The sequence below is a fragment of the Pelodiscus sinensis genome, chromosome 2 (genome assembly GCF_052426305.1).
Source record: "Pelodiscus sinensis isolate ZL-2025 chromosome 2, ASM5242630v1, whole genome shotgun sequence".
In the NCBI taxonomy this organism is placed as follows: Eukaryota; Metazoa; Chordata; order Testudines; family Trionychidae; genus Pelodiscus; species Pelodiscus sinensis.
Window position 1 is genome coordinate 80,562,377 of NC_143053.1, and position 25,331 is coordinate 80,587,707.

The 25,331-nt window shown below is 38.1% G+C and overlaps 1 protein-coding gene across 4 annotated transcripts in view; it reads right to left on the reverse strand.

Moving 5' to 3' along the window:
* Window positions 1-4,007: 4,007 nt before the first annotated feature.
* MIB1 (MIB E3 ubiquitin protein ligase 1) overlaps window positions 4,008-25,331 on the reverse strand; it is a 104,599-nt gene continuing 83,275 nt past the window's right edge. The window contains exons 16-21 of one of the 4 annotated variants that reach the window (XM_006139056.5): window positions 24,833-25,014; window positions 23,565-23,757; window positions 21,172-21,250; window positions 19,005-19,118; window positions 17,577-17,677; window positions 4,008-10,569 (exon numbers count right to left, since the gene is read on the reverse strand). In XM_006139056.5, coding sequence (XP_006139118.1) covers window positions 10,429-10,569; window positions 17,577-17,677; window positions 19,005-19,118; window positions 21,172-21,250; window positions 23,565-23,757; window positions 24,833-25,014 — 810 coding nt within the window. In that variant the 3' untranslated portion in view covers window positions 4,008-10,428. Of the gene's footprint in view, window positions 10,573-11,452; window positions 14,474-17,576; window positions 17,678-19,004; window positions 19,119-21,158; window positions 21,251-23,564; window positions 23,758-24,832; window positions 25,015-25,331 lie in introns of those variants that run through there. The other 3 variants (XM_006139055.5, XM_006139057.5, XM_075920891.2) reach the window with 3 other exon arrangements.

The following is a 25,331-nucleotide window of genomic DNA, read 5'->3' on the forward strand; positions in this document are numbered from 1 at the left end:
CCTGGAGGGAGATGCGTGTGGCTGTAGTGGTGGCTCCACCTCTGGGACCCAAGAATTAGGTTGGGGGGGAATGTTATAGAGGGGGGCCGGTGCCTGGCTTTGGGGGGGTGTGGCTGGCTCTGGGGAAGGGGAGGGGATTGAGTGGAGGGGGGTGTGCTTGGCTCTGGAGAAGGGCAGGGGGATTGGGTTAGTGAGTGCGCGCGCACATGGCTCTTGGGAAGGGGAGGGGGATTGGGTTAGAGCAGGGGGGTGCCTGGGGGAGGGAGAGGGAGGGGAAGAGCAGCCAGCATGCTTCCTGAGACCTGGTATCCCAGGTACTGGCCCCAGATGTCTTTGTCCCCTCCTCCTGGCCAGACCCCCACATGAGTACCTTGCCCCAGCACCCTGTCCCCTGCCCCACCGGCACAGTTGGGGCCACATTAGTGAGACTTTTGAGGGTTTTAGAGTGGTTTTTTTTTTTTTTTGCATCTCACTTGTGTAGCCCCGACTGACTTTTCTGTGGGTCAGTGACCCTGACTCAAAACTGGTTCCCCGCCCCTCTCATAAATAAAGACAACGCTGTAACATTGTGTTGACATTTTATTTAAAAATGAAGCTGGGCCAACCCCCCAACTGGCCGCAGCATCATAACACTCCTGCACCCTCACCCCGACACCAAACCTGAGCCTATCACACACTGGAACCTCGTCCTGAGCCTCTTACATCCCCAAACTCCTGCGCCCCACATCCCCAGTCTTCTGCCACAACACTCCCGCACCATCCACACACTGCACATCTGTGTCCTGAGCCCATCATACTCCTTGCCCTGAGCCCCTCATGCACCCCAACCCAAACTCCTGCACCCTCACAGCCACAAGCCTGCGGCTTGCTCAGCACCCCAACCCTACATCTGACCCAACACTCTCCAGCCTGGAGCCCCCTCCCTGAGCCAGCATCCTCTTTACTTCCTCTTGCACCAAATTCCCTCCCAGAGCTTGCACCTCTCACCCCTTCCCAGTGCTTTTTTTGTGAGCCACAATAGCAGTAGAGACAGCATGAAGAGGAGCCGGGCTAAAGTTGTTGAGTCCCCCCCTCCCCCAAAAAAAGAGGGAAGGGAGGGGAGGCAGGGAAAAGTTAACCAAAAAACCCAAACCAAACAAAACAAGAGCAGCGCCATGCCCTGGGACAGATGTACCAGCACTGGCACTTTTTTTCTTCCTCAACAACTTTGTCACCACTACTATTGTGGCTCTTTGTCTGGAACAGGTTAGTCACCCCAGGACTAGGCTATGGTTCAAGATATGGCAACTACAGAACTTGCGGGGAGGTGATAGTAATCAAGCCTAGGCTCTATGAAGTTTTGGGATACTCTTTGGGACTTTTGGGACACTAATGCAGAAGAAGCAGAATTTAAGTGTTCCCACTCTAATCCCCTAGACCAGTGGTTCCCAAACTTTTTGGCATCACACCCCTTTTTGATTTTTGAGAAACCCTTACACGCACACACCCCAAAAAAATAGCAGCAAAACTTGGGGTGGGATTGATGGGTGTGTGGGGTTGGGTCACCTTACGCCCCCCCCCCCCAGAATTTCTTCACAGCCCCCCCAGTTTGGGAACCCATGCCCTAGATAGTCTTGCTTCTGGAAAAAAAATCTGCTAGACTAAATAAATATTTTAAGCCACAGCTAAAAGACGAACACTCCATTGGAACTTTGCCCTAATCAATAGTAGCTATGTGAATGTCAAATGGGAATTAGATGATAGAGTATGGCTGCTTACTACTGAGCAAATAAAATAAATTATACTTGGTCCTGCTTGGAGAAGACAGCAAGTAAAGTCTGCCCTTATTAATGCAATTATCATTACCCTTATACTTTGTTTTGTGATTATGATATGAAGATCTAAGGTTCTTGTCGCAGGGGTGTTACTGACACCTGGTGGAAGAAATGCATTGGTACAGTCTAAGGTGTGCAATTTTTATCTGGGAAATAGGTTCAGGTTTAATTCAAGTTCACTGTTGCCTCTTGCAGAATATTGGGCTTTTATTTAAAAAAAATCTCCCCAAAGGTAATTTCCATACACAATTTTGTGATGTCCAAGGAGATGATTTATCCTTATAAGTGGATTTTCCCAATCTTGGACCGATAGCACCAATTAAATGTCTCAATGATCAAACCACGGCAGGTGTAACAAATTAAGTTTAAATGAATTAACATCACTAGAAGTAGATGCATTTTGTATGCAATACTAGACTAGTGAAGAATCTCTGTAGCAATTCTGAGCTGTTACTTTCTCAGCTGGCATTGCTCTTGATTTTTAAAGTAATTTAAAACATTCCAGTAAATGACAATTTCAGAACTGAAAAAATTGCTTTTCTAAAAAATAAAAATAGATTTAAGATTAAAGACAGATTTTTTTCAAAGCCACCTAGGACCAATATTCTCTCTATTCTATACGTGGATTTTTTCCATCCAGGCGACCCCTGCACGTACGGCCTAATTGGTTCCTGGAGAACCATGGTAAATCAAGTCGAACCCTTATTTCCCATAGGCACGTTATAAATGGCGGTAACCCATTTCATACCCTAAAAATACCAAAATTGACTACGAAATGGAGGAAAACGAAACTGAATAGTTCAAATAATGCACAAAAATAGGAAGTGTGGTTAATAGTGGCTATAATAAGAGATGGGATAACCACAGATGGTTCAGACACCTTGAAAAACAGTGTGCTGAGGTGGAGTATTAAATTAAGAGATCTGTGTTTTGGGCCTTCAAGTAACCTTGCATAAATTCTCTCCTACCTCCAAAAATTCTCTAAGTGAATTTTCATCAGCTCTGCCCTATGAACCTACTTGGGGATTTCAACAGCAGTTAGAAGAGATGAGATTTAAACTCTAGGTTCCTCTTTCCCAGCATAGAGAACTCCCCTGGGTAGACTATCTCGGTATTTTGGAAGGAAAAGAGGTGGGTTTTTTTCATTTTTAATCCTTTAGAAATGAAGTTGCATGGGTTGATGTGTTGTCAGATTTAGCGAGGAGTGTTTTGCATGCATTTTCATTTAAGGTTAAAATACAGCAATCAGTACATACAATCAATAACGTGGCTAAAGGATTTGTCCCAGAGTGCTTTAGAATTCTTACATAAGGGACAGAGAAAAGGCAGTGAGAGAAAAACTTTCAAAAGAAGTGAACTTAAAACTTCTATCAATTTTGTTTTTCATCAAACCACCATGAAAAATTTAAATACTAAGTTTATATTGTTTTGATTTTTCCATATTATAATCCTTAAAAACAAAGGCTTAAAACACCTGTTGAACAGAATTCTGTGATGCAATCTAACATGGATATAGGTCTGAGTTGATCAGTTTGTAGAAGCATGAATGTGATCATCCTTAAAAGTGCTAAAACTGTGCAAGCTCATCTATGATAATCAAATGGAAGAGCATATATAAATTCTAATTTTGTGCGGTAGAATGCAAAGATCTACAAAAATGGGCATTTACATGCAAATTAAAAAAATAAAGAACATGATCAAGTCCTTTATTTCTAATTTATAGAATACACACTAAAAATGAAGTCAGAAGAAGATATACCAAACCAAATGGTTACTTATTTGAGTATGTTATTTTGGTGAATTCCAAGTCAATATTAACCATTCTGTTTCTTTTCGTGTTTCTATAAGTGATCTTTTGATTGATGTGTTTAAATAATTCTGGTTCTTTAAAACACAAAGTCTGGAAAATAACTGTCTTCCTATTATTGGGCCATAGTTCCTGTCCCCACTTCATGTTGTGAAATTCTAAAGCCCAGAGAAAATATAAAACATTTGCAGATTACATTCTCAAAGTATTTTAATTTAATTCTTTGATGGGGTCTAATGCCATTAAGAATTCTGATTTTCAAGAAAGTTGCAATCAAATGAGCTGCCTCGCCCTTTCCAATGACCTCTCTACCAAAAATAAACTACCTCTAATAGATGTTAGTTCAGTGCAACAAAACTTTGTTTTAAAAAAAGGCACAATAAGACTATTATATAATAAGTTTTATTAACAATACGATACATTAGCATTTTTTGGAAAAGCTTAGACCTTGCTAAGCAGTCTTAAATCAATGCAATTATGTAAGGCTATTTGGAGTACAGAAATAAACTACAACACACACACACATACATACACACACAACTTGAATGTAACCCAGCTAATGGTCATGTCAAATCTATAGTTTAACAAAATTACAAAGTTGATTTTCTAATAAAAACAGAGTAAGTGCATTCATAACTAAGCTTGGGACAAAGAAAATACTTCCTAGAAGTCCTGAATAAGACACTTTCATAACTATGAAATGCCATGCAGACTTGTTTACCAAAAAAATTAACTAGGTCCAAATTATGAAGCTAATTTTTTCTAGAAGTTGAAAATACACCCCTTCATACTAAAAATGTCATTATGTAGAATATTCTGTCCACCCTCTCTTATGTGATTTGGAATACTGTTCACAGGCCCTAATCATAACTGCTCTACTGGTGTAGTTATCATAAACAAGGCTTACAAAAAGCAAAAGTTAAATCTACTAACTTTCCTTTACAGAAAGGCAAGTAAATGGCATAAAGGGAAAACATATACTACCTATACATTTTTTGCTGCATAAACTCAGTTTGTAGATTCATATATACTTCCATTCTGTAAAGGATCTATGGCTGTTGCCAATTCAATAGTTCTACCAAGGCACTATACAATCATTAAACCTCTAATATTCTCCAAGATGCACCGAAGAACATTTATGAATGTGTTTAAGTTGGTAAAAAGCCCTGAGTCAGAACTTTCATAATTACTGCAGTTATAGCTATAAAAAATGGCACACAGTAAAACTTTATAGACAACAGTATTTTACTTTGTGAACAATACACATGATGTATTGTAAGAGGAAAATAGTATATGAATCTCAGAAACTTAGGAAAGGGAAACAGGAATGTACAGTACCATGAGGAATGACACATTCCTCTTGTACATCATTTATACAAGTCAGCAATGATCCTTTATGTCACATCTAGTCAGGCACCAACTGATGTATCAAAACTAAACTGCGGTTTTTAAGAAAACTCCCACTTCTTTCCAAAAGTAAAAGAGCAATTACTGTAGAACTGAACACTTTGACATAAAAAAGACAGTTACTAAAAGTAACATTGTAGTGATCTGAGAGAATTTCAGTTTGTGACTTATTCAGCACAAGTTATGGTCCAGGCTCTAAACAATTCACCAGCAACTATTAACAGAGCAAAAATGTAACTTTTGACATTTCATTTGCAATATTGTAGAAAAGCTCAGAGAGAGATATCTAATATTTCAAAAGTAACTCTCTCAAACTTAGTGTTTACACTAGCCACAAATTATAGTACTGCGATAAATAAGTCAGCATACGTTAGTAAAGCGCCACTTGTAGACAATCATCTACAAAGTATCAATGAGTACTCTTATCACAACATAAAAGCAAGAGCAAATCAGATTATTTTTAAAAGGCTAGCTTTGCAACTCTTTAGAACTTGATTTGAAACATTTTAAGACTATGTTAACAAGGCACACAAAATCTCTCTCTATTACAATCTGGCACATTTATAGTTAAATTAGTTTTTGAAGGAACTTTCCCATTTACAAAGTAACTTGTGTTTATTACTTTTAATAGTTTAATTATTTTATGCCCATTTTTCTTACATGGAATTTTACCCTAATCAAAAACTACTTAACTGGTTTTTTTTTTTAAAAAGTACATAACAGTGACTCAAATCCTGCAAAGTGCCAAATACCTTCAACTATAGCTGAAGGTGGAGTACAAGAGAGTTAACACCTTTAAATAATAGGTCTGAAAAGTCATAGTGCATTGGCAGTGGGGGAAAAAAACACCCTGGAAAGTTGAGTGATTAAATTCTGAAATCTTTATAAATTATTTAGCTTATTGTATAGAATCCTAAAATTTAAAAATAAGGTCTCTTTATAGTTCCTTTAATGTGTATTAAATCCAAATGCCTATTTATGGATTCTTTCTTATTTTATCAATTATTTGTTCCTTATTTCAGTAAAATCTGTACAGTCAGCCACAGACATACACTGACCTATCCTCATCTTTCCCTACTTGCCATGATCCCCACTCTGTCTTGTGAGCTGATCACTGTTTCAAAACAGGAAAAAATGTTATCCAATAGAAGTATACAGCCCTTCAGACAATATCAGGTTGCACATATACTGCTAAGCAATGGGAATATATTGTAAAAATATGATGTGCTATAGCTAGTTTCTTCAAAGCTACCTAAATGTTTAGGCTTTAACATACATCACAATCAGGAGTCTAAACACAAAAAGTCTAAAATTTAGTCACAATACAAGTCTTAACATTTATTTACATACACTTCAATGTTTTGGCAAACATTTCTTAAAATCAGTTTTAATCATATCATTGTGAAAGTACTATATTTGACTTCATAATGTCAGTTAGGATAAATTCTCACCTGTAAAATGAATGCCAACACTAGCATCTTAAATAGTAAGTGCTATAATCTGCCTAATTTTTTAAAGCAGTTGTCTAACCTACAAGGCTGGAATTTGTGATATCCAGTAATGTGTTTCATATTGCAATAATGCATGTAATATTGCTCAACCAGGTTGAGCACAAAATATACATGATGAGAAGTGAGTATGTGTTAATGGGGACAAACCATGGACTATGATGTGGGAAGGACTGCTCTTGAAGCAGCATCCTCCTTATATATAAAATCTGTATAAATCCTTAGTTGCCTGCACTGTAGCTATAGTTTTGTAGCTGAGGAACTGCTGAAAAATAAAGTAAATGGGGAACTGAATTCGTTTGATCACCCCCCCCCCCACACACACACACGATATCTCTGCTCTCCACAGATGAAGTATGTTCATAATTTTACCCAGGTTTTCTACCCTGGATCTCTTGATTTAGTCCTTTAGGACAAAACTTAATGCCCAGTTGAATTAGGTTCATGTATTAGTAGCATCATTAGATTAATGATCTTAAATTGCAGTTATCTAGCTAATCATGTAGTCAATAAGGACCGCTCTGCAGAGCCGCAGTGGGGGTAGCTCCGGGAACCACCTGCACTGCATTTCTGCATTTTAAATGTAAGAGCTGCTGGGTTCTTAGTACATTTAAAATGCAGAGGCACAGCATCTGGACCAGCGGAAGCCAGGACTGCTTGGTTCCAGGCTTGCACTGAGTCCAGTAGCCCCTGTTCATGGCAAACAGCACTGTCCGCCTCAAACAGGGGCTGCTGCCAGAGCAGCCTCTGGTTCGTGGTAGCCAGGGATGGCTACAGTCAGGGGCTGCCCTAGCAGCAGCCCCTGTTGGTGGCGGCCAGGGCTGGCCATGATCAGGAGCTGCTGGCAGAGCAACCCCTGCATGCAGCCAGTCTTGGCCATTGCGAACAGGGCTGCTTTGGAAGCAGCACCCCTGTTCACGGGTGGTGAGGGTGGGGGGGGGGACCAGCTCCTTGTTGGGACTCCTGTAGACAGGGGCAGCTTCACAGTAGCCTCCCCTATTCTCCCCTCCCCCCGCTACCTCTAATAGAGGCAGTGGGGATGAGGGGGGGTAGAGCGGCACCTCAGAGACAGGGGGGTGGGAGGGGTGAACTGGCTTTTAAGAAACAGCGGGGGGGGGGGGGAAGAGATGAGTAGTCAATACTCCAGTCGACTGCCAGATAAGCATAGTCGACTACTCGTGACCATCCCTACATTAGATCATTAGCATCATTATATAGTAACATTTGATCAAATTAGTCAGACAATCTGAAAAGACCACGCATAAAAGATAGGCTAGATGAGGGAATCCTCTGACACCCACTGACTTGTTTGTCCCAGAGCTGAATGCTAACAAAACTTAGCACGATATACTTTCTGAATAATTTAAGTATGAAACAATGCTCAAAAATGTATCTGCCCTGGGCTAAAAAACCCAAGTCACAGACCTGAAAAAAGAGAATGAGATTCATATAGAGGGGACCAGTGTTGTGCCATATAAAATAAACTAGTTCTTTTGGAGAGAGATTGACAGGAGAACATGGAAGCCTGCCGCTATGCAAAACCAGCCATAGAAGCCAGATGAACCTTATGTCAAGCCAGGAAAAATCTGCAAGTGCAAGCAGCATGGGCTACCAAACCATTTCCCTAATGGAATTATTCTAATTACCCAAGAACAGAGAATGAGAGTAAGAATTGTCTAGCTTCTCTCAAACTTTAGAACTCAGAAGCCTCAGGTAATAAGGCTGCAACTCCAAAAGCATATAGAATTCCTGGTGCTAAAGAAACTAAAGCAGTTGCAGGTCTGCTAAACTAAGGAGATTTATTAGCAATCAAAGATTTTACATAAAAATTTCTGGTATCTGTCTACTTTAGAACACGTACCAGCAAAGCAGAAAGTTTGCTCAAAGTACCAGCAAAGCAGAAAGCTATCTAAATGACAACACACAGAGTGAGCTATGTGGTGTACATATATGACTGCTGGGACATCAAAACAAACAGAAAACTGGAATGGACTCAAGTGAAAAATTATGTTGTCCAGTTCAAAAATGTATTAAAAAGAACATGGAACTGTTTTGTTGGAACAGAAATGTTGGGGTATGGATTGTTTTATTAGATAATGCATTAAGTACTGATTTTCTAAGAAACCACTGTAGAGTTTCCTTTTACCATGTAGGTTTCCTAAATGCACAATCAAAACTTAAAACACATTGGTAAATTCTTTGAGATTTTTCCTCAAGTCTGCAGAATTCAGATGATCAACACACGTTTATCACAAACTTCAGAAGACTAGGCATTGTATAAGCAGGTGAGTTTCCAGTGAAGAATGAAAACTATTACTTCATTCTCACCTTGATCTTCCCCAGACCAATTCCCGTTTTCATGTCCCTGCCAAATGCAACAGGAGACTGGTGTTAGCTGCAAGTAAGGCACCTAACTGAATGTAGTGTTTATTTCCCAGTCCTTGAAATAAATTGTTCAAATCAAGGCTAAAAGACAGCAAGCACCTATTCCATATTCTATTCAATCAGTAATTCAGGTAACTGCTGAATTGCTTCTGTGCACCATCATTTGGCTGTAAGAGCTCCAAATATAACTACTTTCCTGAAATCTTAACTCCTGTCCCCCCCGACCAAAGCCTGAAGAACATTTGAATTGTGCTCATTTGGGGTTTTGGAGCTGCTGGTAGTTCTAGTCAAAGATCTCGGAGTGTAATTGCAACACAATTCCTTGCTTTCTCCAACAACTAGTTTCAGCTAGCCTAACCATGTGTTAGGAATGCCACAAATTTACGAAAACTATCTTGCTTAATATTAGCTATTAAAAGGTTCTCTCTGGGCTCTAAAATTAATACTTTATTGAGATGAACGAGCAAAATATAATTTACCTTCTTTATTTTCCTATAATTTTTCTGTAAGACTGACTTTATGTAACAAATGCACAGTCAACAACAGAGAAAGAACAGCTGATTACTACAGAATCTAAAGAAAAAATATAGCACTGTTTCCTTATATCATGAGATCCATAATTTCCCTTCTGCTCTCATCATACACTTGTCCTCCAAAGATTTTAATCAACTATACTCTTAAGATGCGAAATTGATAACCAAGCCACACTTTGTTTTTCTTTACAAGGTAGTTGAAAAATAATCAGTACACTCTTCTCATAATTTTATATATTAGTTTAGGAGTTTTTTTGCTACAGGATTAAGAAGTTCCTTATTTAGGGTAATTTGATCCTATCAGACTGAAGTACATTCTGAAACCAAATTTGTGCTTCTTTTCACAGACATTCTTCTCTAAACCCACACTGAGAATATAGTGCACGTTACAGTCAAAGTTATCCACGTGGTTATTCTGATGTAATCTTATAGGAACTGTATGGTACTAAATACTTCTTATATTGTGCTGATTTCACATTACTGTACCTTTCAAAACAATACCACTATGAGGTATAACTTTCTGTCATTTGTCAGCTGAACATATGCTGAAGAGGTTTCAAACATGAGTGTAAAAAAAAAATTGAAAGCAACTGGCAGTATAAAATGTGCATCACGTGATAGCAGTCCATATATACATATAAAAACATTAGAGAGACCAAAACAGAAACTCAAGATTGTCCTTTATACCTGGAGCTTGAAGGGGGCGGAAGGGGGCTTGAAGGGGGCGGAAGAGAAAGAGTGCTTTATTAAGTTAGCTGTTTCTTGATTTAACTAAAGTTTAACTAAAAGTTGCCTATTCAAATACTGTTTTCTGGTGTGCTCAGTCCTTAATGCAATTACAATACAGCACATATATACTGCAGTATTAGAAATCTTTTCATTAGAACCTTTAACTGCCTTTCAAATTAATAGAGATTTCATGACCAAAATGTATGACAATTTGATAAGCTAACAGAAGACACTTGTTTTATTGTTTAATATAAGAGGATTCTTCGTTCTATAGCCTTGCGACATATAGGGCATTCACTCATTCGGTCTCCACAAAGCTGACATGTTCCATGACCACAGAGAAAGATCATATTCTTCAGACGATCCAAACAAACAGGGCACATAGTCTGTAAAAGATTTTGATAAATTAGGTAGTGAACAGCAATTATGAGAAAGCAGTATCAAGTATGCATTTTATTAACTGTAGAAAATTTAATATATGCATCTGTTGAGTGAACAGTGATTATTGTGATAAATTAAATTATAGAACTGCAACAGATTCAATAACCCATTTGCTTTTTTAACATTAATACAGAATAGAAAACTTACTATTTTAATCCTCAGCTTAAAATATATGTTTCACCAAATATTTCATCAACCCTACAGTAGCTTTCTATAAAATCTGATGGCATCATTTAAGTTTACAGCAAAGTTAAGTAAGCAATTTGTAGCACAGCTTTAAGAAATCAGAGATATCTACCAAGCACAGATATTTGTGTATGTAATTCAATGAACAAATTATTTGCCAGCTATACTTCAAATTTCTACTTATTAAGTTACATCCCCCCTCCCCAAATACACACACCGAGCACTTCCTGGACTCAGACATAGTATGACTATGATTTTGCTTTTTAAATATTTAATACTCCCAACATACATGCTAAAAACCATAGGGCTGTGTCTACACTGGCCCCTTCTTCGGAATAGCCATGCTAATTTAGAACTTTGGAATAGGGAAATGCGCGGGGGATTTAAATAAACATGGCCGCCGCTTTTTTTCCGGCTTGGGGAAAAGCCGGAAAAGAGCGTCCAGACTGGCGCGATCTTCCGGAATAAAGCCCTATTCCGGAGGATCTCTTATACTTGAAAGTAGGAATAAGAGATCCTCCGGAATAGGGCTTTATTCCGGAGGATCGCGCCAGTCTGGACGCTCTTTTCCGGCTTTTCCCCAAGCCGGAAAAAAAGCGGCGGCCATGTTTATTTAAATCCCGTGGGGGATATTTAAATCCCCCGCGCATTTCCCTATTCCAAAGTTCTAAATTAGCATGGCTATTCCGAAGAAGGGGCCAGTGTAGACGTAGCCTAGATGTGAACTGATTTTCACTTTTCTTCTCGGAAGCAATTTGCTCACTGATTTCAAATCTTAAGTAACTCTGTATTTCCAGAGATATACCAAACAACATATGAAATACCATCTTTCTGAATAAAAGGAACTGGTGTACTCCAATATCTGCTTTAATTCTGCACTTCCAATGTTACTTGTAAAAGAAGAATCATCACTTGTATAGGGCCATATTCTGCCCTCATTCTGTTTTTTGGATATCCAGATAATATCTATGAAAATTTCATGTTTCAATGGAGGGCTGCTCAGCTTAGCTGAGCCTTTTACCCTAACTCAGATCCACACAACAAACCATTTAAACCAGTTTTTACTACTGAACATAAAGTGAGACCCATTACCCAAACAGATCTCTTATAAATGTTCATGAAAGTTTGTCCCTTAGAGAAACATCCTTGACTGTGCCCGCAGTGTCCTCCACCATGCAAAAATTCAACTACAAAGGGCACATGTTTGTTCCTTCACCATAATCACATTAAAGTTTCATTTATAACTAGTTTATAAAAGGCACATTAATTATTAAAATCTATTTATCAATTGTTATAGTTCAGATTGCTTATAACCACAACTTACATCTACCAAAGAGTTTCAACTCATGTTCTTAAACTGACATCTATAGTGTGCTTATAACCACCTGAGTTGCATGCTAATGACTGTAGCATGCTCATAACTGAACAGATGTTGTAAACCCTTTATAAACTATGCATAATTGAACACTTATTAACTGTGGCCCACATTTCAAACACAAATTTATTTCACCATCACCTTGCACTTGTGCACTTTTTTTTTTTAAATCTACTCTTTGAATCACTGCAGGTTTACCAAAGTAGTTTGTTACAACAAGGAAAAGTGTACATATCCTTAGTAGCGTCCACACAATGAAACAAAATTTTAGGCATGCCTTCTATGGAAATAAGCTAAATGCAGGGACAAACATTCTTTAGCGTACTACTAGTTATAATAGCTCATGACTTCGTGTTTACACAGAATTCAAATCAGAATTTGGTCAATTCTCTCTTTTGTCAATCTGAGTGAAATCTGTGTATCTAAGGAACTGCCAGAAGGTATCTCATAGGTAAATCTACACTGCAAAAGAGACTTCTGACATAGCCATGGCTGTCCCAAGTCAGTGGATTCAGGCTCTCTCAGATAAAAATTGAAGTGTAGGGATTGTGCTAGAACCTAGGCTCTGAAACCCCGTAAGAGGGATAGGTCTCAGCCCAGACCCAAATATGTAACTGTGGTTTTTAGCCCAGCAGGCCCAGACCAGTGAGTTTTAAGACTCATGCCAGAAGTTTTTATTGCAGTATAGACACAATGACTGCCAGATAAATCTTTGAACTTTTTGAATGAATTTGCCAATATAAAAAATATGAATTCTCAACAACCATATTTCATAAGAAAATGCTATCAGGGCTAGTAATGGCATCACCATATCTAGTCACAGTTTTCAATAACTCAAAATGTAATCATTTTCCACTAAATCTTGCAAAGGACTGATTGTAAATTAGTCCATCCAGCCCATTCCTCACCAAAGCCTAATCCTCACCTGGTACAACTAAGTATCAGCCGTATAATTCACAGTATAGTAAAATCTCCAAGTACAGAGAAATTCTTCATTAATTACTTATTAACCTGAAGTAGCTTTCTAGAAATGCATGTGCGTAATTTAATAGTCCTCAAGTATCTCTTTTGAAAGGAACACAGAATGTAAACCCTAAATCTCATCCTGCAGGGACAGAATTCAAGTCCTCCTCACTGTATGTCCTTTACCCCTAAGGTTTGATTTGAGGTCTGTTTCTCTCAAATATACTGTAATTTGAAAATGTATATGCACATTATAAGACTCTATAAAAGTGTATTCTGCCTAAGCAATGGTGGAAAAAATAATTTTTGTTTACTTATTTCAACGCAGCACACAATTTAGATGAAATTTCCTGGTGTATTTCAAACTCACAAAATAGCACTAGCACATCATCCAGGTTTTTCCTACTTATAGTAAAAACTGGTGAATATTTATTTCTAGAGACCAGTTTAATTGTTCAGTGTCATACATGATTTAGTTTATTTACTTCACATGGCAACAGATTTAAGGAACTTTGCACAAAACAATCAACCTTCCTGCCTGCTCTCTAGTTACGAATATCAGTGCCTTACGCCTGCTTTTGTAACAAGAACAGCAAACAACATGGCAGATATTTCAACTACACTTTTAATCTGGCCTCTTACTTTAGCACAAAAGTTTGATGTACATCACCTCAGCCCTTTCTGAATAAATTAGGTGGAAATTTTTTTGAGGGGAAACAAATGAAAATTCTGTGCCTGGAGAAGGCATTTGATTTCTTTTTATACATTAGTATTTTCTTCTTTCTGAAACACCACCATAGAAGCACCCAGTCAGTTTTAATCAGTTGTAAACCACAGACACAGTTAAGGGAGTATGGAAAAGTCTTAGTAACAACATGAGATTATCACTGGGATATGATATTGCAAACAAGACAATTTTAGCAGAATATTTTTGTCTGACGTAGGTGACATAAGAACCTACAACAACCTTTTGTTACTGAGAACAGCATGTTTCCAGGCACAAGATATAGGTGCACAGTGACATTACAATAAGTTTAATTTTTAAAGAAAAAGAAATGACATACGTATGGTGAAGGAACACACATAAGATATTTATTACAGACAGATGGTGGTGATTACGTATGAAATGTGGTGGAGGACACTGCAATCTCAGTCAATGATGGTAAACATTCAGGGAATCCCTGAAGAACGATGTGGTCATCATGAGTGGATTTTCCTGACATCAGGCCTCACTTGTACTTGGCACCAGAAATGGTTTTAAAAGGTTGCTGCACTAATACATTAAATTATCATCGAAGACATGAGTTGAAACGTAGATATACCTGCTGAAAAGAACAAATAAGAAGTTTTAAGAACACACAAATACTGAATGTCCCATTAGGAGTGCAGCTTTAAAGGCAGAAATTGAAAGAAAAATGTGTTTAAAATGGAACTCTGTATAAACTTCAGGCACATATTTAAGGTACAACCAAAGAATCTGTTGAAAAATAGCCATTAACTAGCACCTGCAACATACTTTAGCTCTTCTCCCAACAATAAATAGAAAAGTCACCTAGAAGATAAATTAAAAGGTTCCACAAGAGAAAGGTCAGCCAGTTCCCTGAGAAACAAATTAGAATTGCAGACAAGCTGCATTTCAACAAGGTAATTCCTTGACATAGCAGTCAGTTAAGATACAGTGAGAAACAAGCAGTCATCTACATTATGCTGAGAGGCAAAGAAACCAGACATGAAAGTCAGCCTAAAAATAAAATGTACTGCAAAAATGCAAACAATAAAGATCTAAAAACAAGAACATTTAATTTTTTGTTAAACAGTTAACTTTTGATGACCAGAAAAGTAGAAAAACAAAACCAATAAGACACTGTCCTACTCTCACTGATAAATGCATCTGAACTTCCCGATGATGTCAAATCTTTTTTTTTCAGATGTATGAAAAGAAAAACAGACTGTGATAAGGACTACAAAATGTGTTTTGGAGTACTGCTTCTGAATATAATATTTGAAGTAAAAATACTGAAATATCACTTCCAATTGGAAAGGAAAGTTGCATTCACACCAGTACACATATATATTATTGGCTGGATTCAAATCACACTAAACAAAGTATTTAGATTTATGCAGAAATATTTTTATAAAAGTAAGCTCTCTAGAAGCAATTTTAATGGTTTTTCTGGGTACATTTCCAATGGAAAATGATTGACTGAATTTAAACTATCATATGCAGCTTGGAACACCATAGTGCTCAAGAACCAAAAAGTAAAAAAAATAAAATAAAAAAAATCAAACTTATTCTTACTGTCCAAAATGAAAGAAATTAAAAAGAAAAATAATGAAAAGTAGATTAAGAACATTTACCGAATGTTATTGGTGAGAACATTTTTTGAACTGCAGGTTTTAGTATACCTGTCCTTATACAGGCACTTATTAGGTTGGAAACGGCTTTTGAGTTGAACATAAAGATTTTCAATAATGTGGGTGTCAGCCAGTTGCTGGTGGAAGAGTAACTATTATTGACAGGTTTGCCTCTGCGGTTAATATCTGACAGTACATCAGGTCTCAAATTTTCAAAGGCACTTACAGGTGTAGGCTAAGAACTAGGGATCCAAAACTTTCTCTGAATTTTCATGTAGGTCGGTATCAGCCAGCCAGGGTGGTCTGGATTAGCTCAGAAGTCACCCATTTTTGAAGCATTATATGCTACTCAAAATCCAAAAGAGGAGTCAGGCCAGGTCTACACTAGACCTGGGAGCTCGGCTTACGGTATGCAACTTCAATGATGTAAAATATGTAGCCGGAGACGTTTTACCTTAAGCTGAGCAGGGTGGTGTCCCCAGAGTGAGAGGCCGACAGGAGCAATCACTCCCATTGGCTTCTCCCCTGAGTTCGAATTAGTGGGTCTTAACTAGACTCACTAAATCGAACTCCGGAAGATTGATCATGGCAGCAACAATCTTCCATGAACTGTAAACATAGCCTCAGTTCTCATCAGTTTTTTCCATTCACCAAAACATTTCATTTGTGACAAAGGTAGGACAGTCACATTTTAAAAGCAAATCTCCACTGCAGCTGTGCACGCCTCTCAGCAGGTAGCTCTGAGTTAGCAGGCCAAAAATTGCAGTGTAGTTGAAGGCAGCATGTGCAATGGTACAAGACAGATAATGTTCCATAATCCCAGGAGATTTAATAATTCACCACACAAAACATTTGTCCTTTATGTTAATACGTATATTATCTATTTTGCTCATAGTAACTTCTGAATGTAAGAAATACAGGCAGTCCCCGGGTTACGTACAAGATAGGGACTGTAGGTTTGTTCTTAAGTTGAATTTGTATGTAAGTCGGAACTGGTATACATTGTAGGGGAAACTCTAGCCAAACATTTCTCCAGAGCTCAGTTTTATTCTCCCACGCCTCACTTCCCTCAGTCCTTTATTCTCAAACTGAGGTGTCTGCTGAGAAAAGCCGCTCCACGTCTCCCTGGTCTGCTGGGGGGAAGCAGCTAGTGGGGGTTGCCTCACCCCGTTTGTAAGTAGGGATCCGATGTAAGTCGGATCCATGTAACCCGGGGACTGCCTGTATTTGATTTTTTCATATTACACAATATGTAAAGAGAATAGTTGTTGCTAGTTCGAATCATTTCATATTAAGTAATTTAAAAAAATGTAAGAGGAGGACTATAGGGTTTTGCAGAAACATCCATATTCAGTTTGCCTTTTGAAAGTCGAAATCTATCCAAGTTTTTAAAATTTTTTCCTCCTTTTCCAAGCACAGAATTTAAAAATTTAAAATACTTTAAAATCCATATAGTCAGAAATGTAATTACTGCATCTCAAAATTATATATGCAATGTTTTATACCTATCAATTTTTCATATTATAGACATATATAAATATCACTCATTTGACAGTGTGTATGCATTGCCACTGCACATACCCCATTAAATGCCAACTTGTGTCCAAAACTGGTTTGTTTCTGAATAGACAGGCTCACAACTCCTGCACTAGCTGGGCGCATACAGTTTTGTGAAGAAAAATGCACATATTTAATGATGTCCTGTGAACAAAGATCTTCACTGTACACTGTTATGAGGTCAAAAGATTGCGATAATATTCCTCGCCGCCTTTCATTCCTATATTTATTGTTGGGGTCAAGTATGTCAATTCAGTTACAATAAAACAGGTGTGATAAGAAATGAAATGTCAAATGTTGCTACTCATTAAGACCATGTGTGCATACAGAAGTCAGATAAGTTACAAACAAAAAAACAAAAAAAACCCCACAACTTTTTAGCCACACTAGAGCGCATCTTTACTTCACAGAATAAAAATGGCTTTGATTAATGAAAAATTAAGAACTGAAGGGTTTTAACTGATTTTCCTTATTTTGTTTTGGTGTTCAATATAAAGGAACGTGTGGCACTTTTACCTGTTCCTTTATGTCTTGTAACTGCTGTTGCAGTTTCTGTACATCTGCATTGACATTGGTGTTGTCCTTGTCTTTCTGTAAAACTGGAATGTTTCCACTTGCTGTAATGTAAAGGAGAATAATATTAAAAGCACTGAATACATTATGCACCGCTCATAATAAAGAATAATCACTATTCCTATTTATCTGAATTATTGAAGAACGTTATTTCTAGCAAATATATTTTGATAATCAAATTATATTTATTATGACTAGCTAGAATTCCATTCCTGAACTAAAATAATATGTTTATTGGGAAGCTTTATCAGCCTCAGTTTTTGACAAATATTTCCTTCACCATGGCAGCTTAAATGCCAGCAGTTACTTGAAGCTCTGTCTACACTAATGCCCTCATAGTTGCTACCAACCAGTGATGCTGCACCGGTGAAAATTTTTTGGCAAAAAACCAATGTAGACACCAAGATATCCACATTGCTTTATTGTTTGATAATTCCAGTCTAGGTCTGAACAAATACTGCTAAAAATATCATACAAATATTTGTTCAGATTGTTTCTGAACAAACAACTCTGTTTCAACTCATGTTCACTTTGTGAATGTTCCAGGAAACAAGTTTACTGACAGAAACAGCAGAAGTGGAAAGTTTCAAAATTCGAATTTTTAATTTTTAAACTTAAATGTTCATACTGGAAATGAGCGTAAGTCTGAAGACTTATGCTCAACAGTCTGGAAACTAGTATATCACTTAAGTATTCCAATTTAAATTAACAGGTCAGTTTCAAGTACTGAATGCATACAATGAACCACAGACATATTTTTTCACGCAACTCGAAATAACCCTTAGAATAAGTTAATAAATATAAGAACAATATCAGCTGTTTAAGAACTAGTCAAACAGAAAAAGGCAGAATAATTCTGACACCACAAATTATTTGGTGACCTTTACCTTAGACAAATGTTCTATTTCTATTTTCTGGGGATTCTGATTAGTCAGAGACCAAGAAGCCTAGCTAATATTTGTAATTTGTATGGGTTTTTGTGTGTATGCTCACTCGTGTATTTCAATTATATTAACATTTATTCTTAGACTTTATTCCAAGTGTCGGATACATGGCGAGGAAGTTCCGGAAGTTAGTGAGAAGGGTTCAAACCATCACTGGCATATATACACTCTTGTAACGTTTCAGTTTGTTTGGTATCATGCTTCTTGGTTACTGAAACGGCACTTTTCAGACATGATTTTTGCTGCAAATAGCATCTACCACTCTCCTATATGCCAAATGACAAATACTAGGTAGAAGTCAGATACAAAATTACTTTTTTTAAAACTTTATTTCAAAACAAAAGACGTAAGAGATATATGTCCAACCCTCTTTTCTCCAACAAAAGAAGAATGGAAGTATTAGAGAAAAAAAAAGAAGAACACTCACAAATGTCATCAGTGGTATCATCTGTGCCTTTCCCTCCACAACACATAATGAAAGGCACTCTCCGCTCAACCACTGCCCGGCACTGCACACACTTCTTCATCAGGCTTGCACAGTCTGGGAAAAGCATAGATAATTTACTTTCAGTAGCTTGCCAGTCTTTTGATTCTGCTTTTCTATCCATGAGTTTAATCTGTTCATTTTAACCACAGATTACATCAAATGATAATGTGTATTTACAACACTGATGGATGTGTTTACAAAAAATCATGTGAAAATTAGCACAAAGCCTATTCAGAAATTAGGATCCAAAGAATCCATAAACTACACTGTATATGACCTATAAAAATATGCCTTTTGTCTTTATTTCAAGCCAAAAATATTCCATGTTTTACTTACATGCAATGAGTAAATGAGTGTCCATAATTATTACAAAAAGAAATCAAACACTTTGGGTACGTCTAAACTACACCTCTGTTGACAGAGAGATATAGATTATGCATGTTGAAATTGCTAAAGAAGCAGCGATTTAAATATCCCACGCTTCATTAGCATAAACATGGCTGCCACTTTTTTCCAAAAAGGAGCTTTTTCGGGAAAAAAAATGGCAGTCTAGATGCGGATCTGTCAAAAATAAACCCTTTTTCAACAGATCCTGTAAACCTCATTTTTTGAGGAATACAGGATCTGCCACTTTTTCCCCGAAGAAGCTCCGTTTCGAAAAAAAAAGCGGCGGCCATGTTTATGCTAATGAAGAGCGGGATATTTAAATTCCTGCTTCATTAGCAATTTCAATGTGCCTAATCTACATCTCTCTGTTGACAGAGAGGTCGAGTCTAGCCACAGCCTTTGAAGGGTAAATCTATAGCTTTTGCTTGCATCTCAGGAGAAAGGTTGGAATTTTTTAAAGGAGAGAACAATGTCATCATTGCAGCAACACTGTGTTGGTTCTCAACGTAAGAGTTGTAAGCAGTTCTCAGTGAGTACTGGGGCACACATTAACCCTCTGATTCAGCGGACATTCCTTCCTCAAATTTGACAAGAAATAATCTGAAAAAACCTTTCCACGTTTAGAATCTTCACTTCCTAATACAAAGCAGATATTGACAATATGCACTTGATTGATCACACCTTTCACCATGGTAATCTATGTTCTTGCTTTCCACTTCCTTGGGATGTAATCCAAAAGCTCTCTTCTCACACCTATTCTCTCTCCACTGCATACAATGAAAAGAGTCTGGAGCATGACGACTGTGAAGGTAGTGAAAATGTGCCAGACCTCTGAGTCACAGCAAAGCAATAGAAATAATGCCAGATTTCCTTAGCAAGATCAATTAAGCTAGTGCTTATGGAGAGGGCTACCTCCCATCGTATGCAAACCCATCATATCAACCCATCATTATCAATAAAGCAGTTTTCTAGACTATTGACCATCAGTAAAACCTCAGCAAGATATTCCATAAGTTCTTGAAAGTTCTGGTGACAAAATGATCACTATATCCTCATCTTATTGACAAAGAGGAGAAAGTTTCTGGAGGGTCTTTCGTGTTTTTTCTCTCCTAATCAGTTGCTGTACCATATACATCGCATCAAGCAGAGTGATCCATGGTGCAGCAGATTCTCTTTCAAATATGCACCATTCTAAGTCTCTTGGGTAAAGACAGTTCTTGCTGGAACCTTTATATATATGGCGTTAATGGAAGATTTACTTAAAAGTGTCTTTTTAAGCATTGTTTGATTGTTATACCTACTAAGGTTTAATTATATTCACACCGCTAGATGCCCTGACAAAGGAATCATACGACTTGTAAAGATCTCAAAAAACATTTTTTTAAGGCTCATTTATTTGCAGAAATGTAAAATAGAACTTAGATTAGTCAGAATAAAATAATGCAGATATATGAAACCCAAATTTACTTTCTCAGTTTTCTAGTTAAGCAGCTAGAGTTCTGATAGCTGTTCTCCAAATAATTAAACTTTATTACAGGCAGGTGGTTTTATTGCATTCCAACTAATGTCAAAGCTCTGATTACCAAACCAAAAGTCAATTTACTCAAATAGCCTGTAGTTAAGTCAATATTTTAAAAGAATTTTTAACAACTATTTTTAACAGACATCTTTTGTTGCAAAATCATTATTTTGAAAGGTATTACTTGCCAAGGATACGTACTCTCACAAGCACACATGTGACCACAAGGCTGGAAGAGTACAGCTGCTTTTTTGTCTGAGCACACCACACATTCTTCAATCTGCAGAGAAGAACAGTAAGGAATAACCTGGGAAAGAATCTTCTCTTTTTTGTATTTATTCCATTTATTTCCATTTGCTTACTTACAAAGAAAAAGTAGGGAGGAAAAAGAAAAAAAGCCCAGCTGATTCATCACCTTAAAGTGGGATTTAATAGGAGATTACCATATTTATATCTATGAGTCGTTGTTGGCATTATTTATGCTTTTTTTTCTTCACTACTGCTTATGTAGGAATCATAGATCAAAAAGCTAACACCAGCTTTCTGCAGGCCAATTTGGGAAACTGGTTTAGCAGAACTAAATTTTAATCTGGACTATGAAAAATGTCTATTTAATGAAAAATTACTTACACCTTCAGAGAGGCTGGCCAGAAGGTAGCGTCTGGGCAACAATGCTCACTACAATAATCGCTGACCTCCTTTGATCAACACCCAATTATGGCAATTGGTGCGGTTGTCTGGCTGATGGGAGAAAGGTACCCACAGAGATAGCAGCAGGTGGAAGCAAACTTTTCTGATCCATTCTCCGCCATTTCAAAGCCCCTCCTTTCCTCCCTGTTTTTTTCCCAGACTTAATAGTACCATATGTTATCAGTCTGACACTCTGTATGTAAGTAGTTTGCTATATATCATTAATACAGGTCTAACAGTCTCAGAGATCAGGGGCACACATGGCCTTTGAAGCAACTGCATGCTTTGCACTTTGCAGGTGCCTTTGGATTTTGGAAAAACTTCACAAACATATAATATAATTATTTTCTCTTCAATTCACATGACTACAAATGCAGTGTGTCTGGTCCTAGAGTGCCATGGACTACATTCCTCTCAGATAAAATTGATGGAGGGAGGGGGCTCTGTTGGTGCTCCCAGTACCAAAGAAGTCATGCACCTTTAATGTAAATATAAGGACAAGTCTCAGAGGAGCAGCTGTGTTAGTCTGTATCTGCAAAAACAGTAAGGAGTCCTGTGGCACTAACAGATTTATCTGGACAACAGCTTTCATCGGTGAAAACCACTTTGTCAGGGTATGCATCCAATTAAGTGGTTTTTACCCACGAAAGCTTATACCCAAATAAATCTGTTGGTCTTACAATGAATGCCACAGGACTCCTTGTTGTTTGTAAACATAATGTAAGCCACACTTTGTTGGAGAGAGATCAAGGCATTTGTATGATGTCTGGTGGATGCCTCTGGCAGTGATTTGCATGGAGTAGGGATGTTAGATATCAAGTAATTGAATAGTCATCTAACCATATGAAATCATAGTGGTCACATGACTATTCAACAGTCCCTGGAGGCAGGGGTGGGGCTGGGAGCCAGTGTGAGGGAAGCAGAAGCACGGGGTGGCAGGTGAAGTCAGTCTGTGAGGGAAGCCAGTATAAAACCAGCTCCCTTCATGGACCACCTGCCTGCTGCCCAGTGCTGCTGCCTCTGATACAGAGGCCTGCTGCAGACAGAAGCTGCTTCACAGCAGTGTGTCCCCTTGCCCCCCCCCCCCAATCCCTCCCAGTGCTGTATCTAATAAAGGCAGCAGCATCGGGAGTGGGGTTGTGAAGCAGATGGCACCGCAGAGGCGCTGCTGGGGGGAAACGGCTTTTAAGTTGGCTCTCCCCAGTACCAGCTCCTGCCTGCCCCCTGCTACTGGGGGAGGGGGAAGGGGAGGAGAAGGGAGGGAGACAGATCCACAGAGCTGATACATGCAAGAAGCTGGCTTGAAAACAGGTTTCTTGCACACATTAGCTCCACCTACCCCCATCACCCTCCACACTGCTGTCTCTATTATAGGCAGCAGCACTGGGAGGCGGGGGTAAGCGGATCTGGTGCTCATGGGGAGCCTGCTTAAAGCCAGCTCCTCACAGGCGCCTCTGATATAGAGGCAGAAAAAAGGAGGGGGGGGGGAAAGGGGGCTTACTGGTTAGTCATATAGTTGACTACACACTGATATCCCTAGCATGGAGTTCGGGCCAAGGCGTGTTCAGATGCTCTGAATTTGAGAACTGAAGAGGTGGAAGACTGCTGACAAGTTTGGGTGACTGTGACTCGACCCATGACATTGCTACCTTAGTAATTCTTATAATAAAGTTGCAGACACTTGCCTAAGTTACATAGATCATGTCTCTGTCCTCATTAGCCCTCTGTCATTTGCAATGTGGAACAAGGGACCATATCAAATAAATGCTGCACTCTGCTTTATCCAGCGAGAAACACGTGAGAGAAACTATGGCACTTGAGACAGGGTAGGTTTTTTTTTAGTCTCTCCTTTTTGCTGTGAATTCTTAAAAAAAAATCTCAACTGTGAGAACTGTGTTCAGTACCTTTGTTCTAGACTGAACTTGTTCTTTACAGATGAGGCATTTCTTCACCCTTGGTGAGCAGAGGGAACAGGTAGCAATATGTCCACATGGGCCAAATAATGTATCTCTCTTCATGTCTGAACACACCATACATTCTTCTAAAGTTTCTGAGTCATTGCTGATCATAGAAGGACTTCGAGAGCCAACCTGTCCACTTATTTAAAAAAAAAAAAAAAAAAAAAAAAAAAAGAAAGCTCACACTCAAGCTTAAGTCAGCATTACAACTATACGCATATTCTGAAAACAATTTAAATCATACTGTACATCAAGTCCTAAGTAATTTTCTTATCTTATGTATGTTACTCATAGTTTGTGCACAGATTATGTCACCCCTTCTATTAACTTATATGTAAAATTCCTAAGGTATCTGGGCATCAGTGTCATCAGCATACAGATTATAGATGTAATTTTTATGAGGTACAGACAGCACAATTTTGTGGCTGACAGGTGCATAGCTTCATACCTGGATAAATCAATCTGCAGAAAAAAAGCTGATAGTGGGCGAAAGAAGCATCTAAAGAAAGAGTATGAAGAGAACACTTCTCTTCCTATCTTGATGTTATTTAGTATTAAGACACATGTATCCCATTAGATTCAGATATTGGCCCACATTAAAACACTACTATATCATGATTTTATATATTTAACGCCTACTTGTATCAACTGAGAAATAAAACCCCAAACGTAGAAGTCTATATTTATCTAGGCCTTTCCCCCCCCCCCCCCCCCCCATGCGGCTACATACCCAGCAGAGGGAGCATCTGTTAAACAAAACTTTACTTCCAGAGGTCTAACCAAAAAAGGTGCTGGTGTACAAGCAAAATAGCCAAGGATTCGTGTTTCAGGCCAAGGACCCATGTTCCCGGCAGAAGAAAATACCTGCCAAACAGGGTCAGATAATTGATTTTTGTGTTTTAAAATTTATTTAAAAAAAAAAAGACACCATGGAAATAATGTAAAAATCAACAGAAATAGCTATTTAGATCTGAGGATTAACGAAAGGAGCCTTTAACCTTTACATGGCTAATGTAAATCTAACCTGGATGGACAAGCAATATCTGAATATAACATTACTTACCTTTATCATGATTTTCAGTAGTGTATTTTCATTAATACTTGAAAAAGAGGCTTTTTATTTTATGTATTCTACTTCAATTGATCTTTTCCAAGGAAATGAAAAAATGTAAAACATGATACTCGGTAATTCCGTATTTTGTTGATATACAGACCTGACTTTTTCTTTGTGACATTTAGCCAATGCTTTGCAGAGGTTAGGATCAGGGCAGAGGTCAAGAGGAGACTGACCCTTCTTATTACGAATACTGAGATCAGCTCCATTTGCTGCCAGAAAGCAAGCAATAGATGCTGCACTCTTCTTCTCTGCTCCCTGGGTGCCAAGTCCCATTATTAACTGAAAGAAATTAAATAGGAACTGACTTGAGATTCTCTATTTAAATATTTGAGAATATAGTCTTATTGCTCAAGGAAAACTGAGCATTTAACACGTGCACATGTATAAGAATATATCTTCTAAATAGCATTTTGATGAGTTCTGAGCATGCATGTGTTCTAAAATAAAAAGCATTGTGTGATAACCCAATTTTCAACCAGGTTAGTTCCCTGCATAGATTAATTCAGGGCTACTCAACTTTGGAAGCCCCAGGGGCCACAATGGAACTCATAGCACATGCTGAGGGCCACAACTTAAGTGTGGTTGTATACATGCAA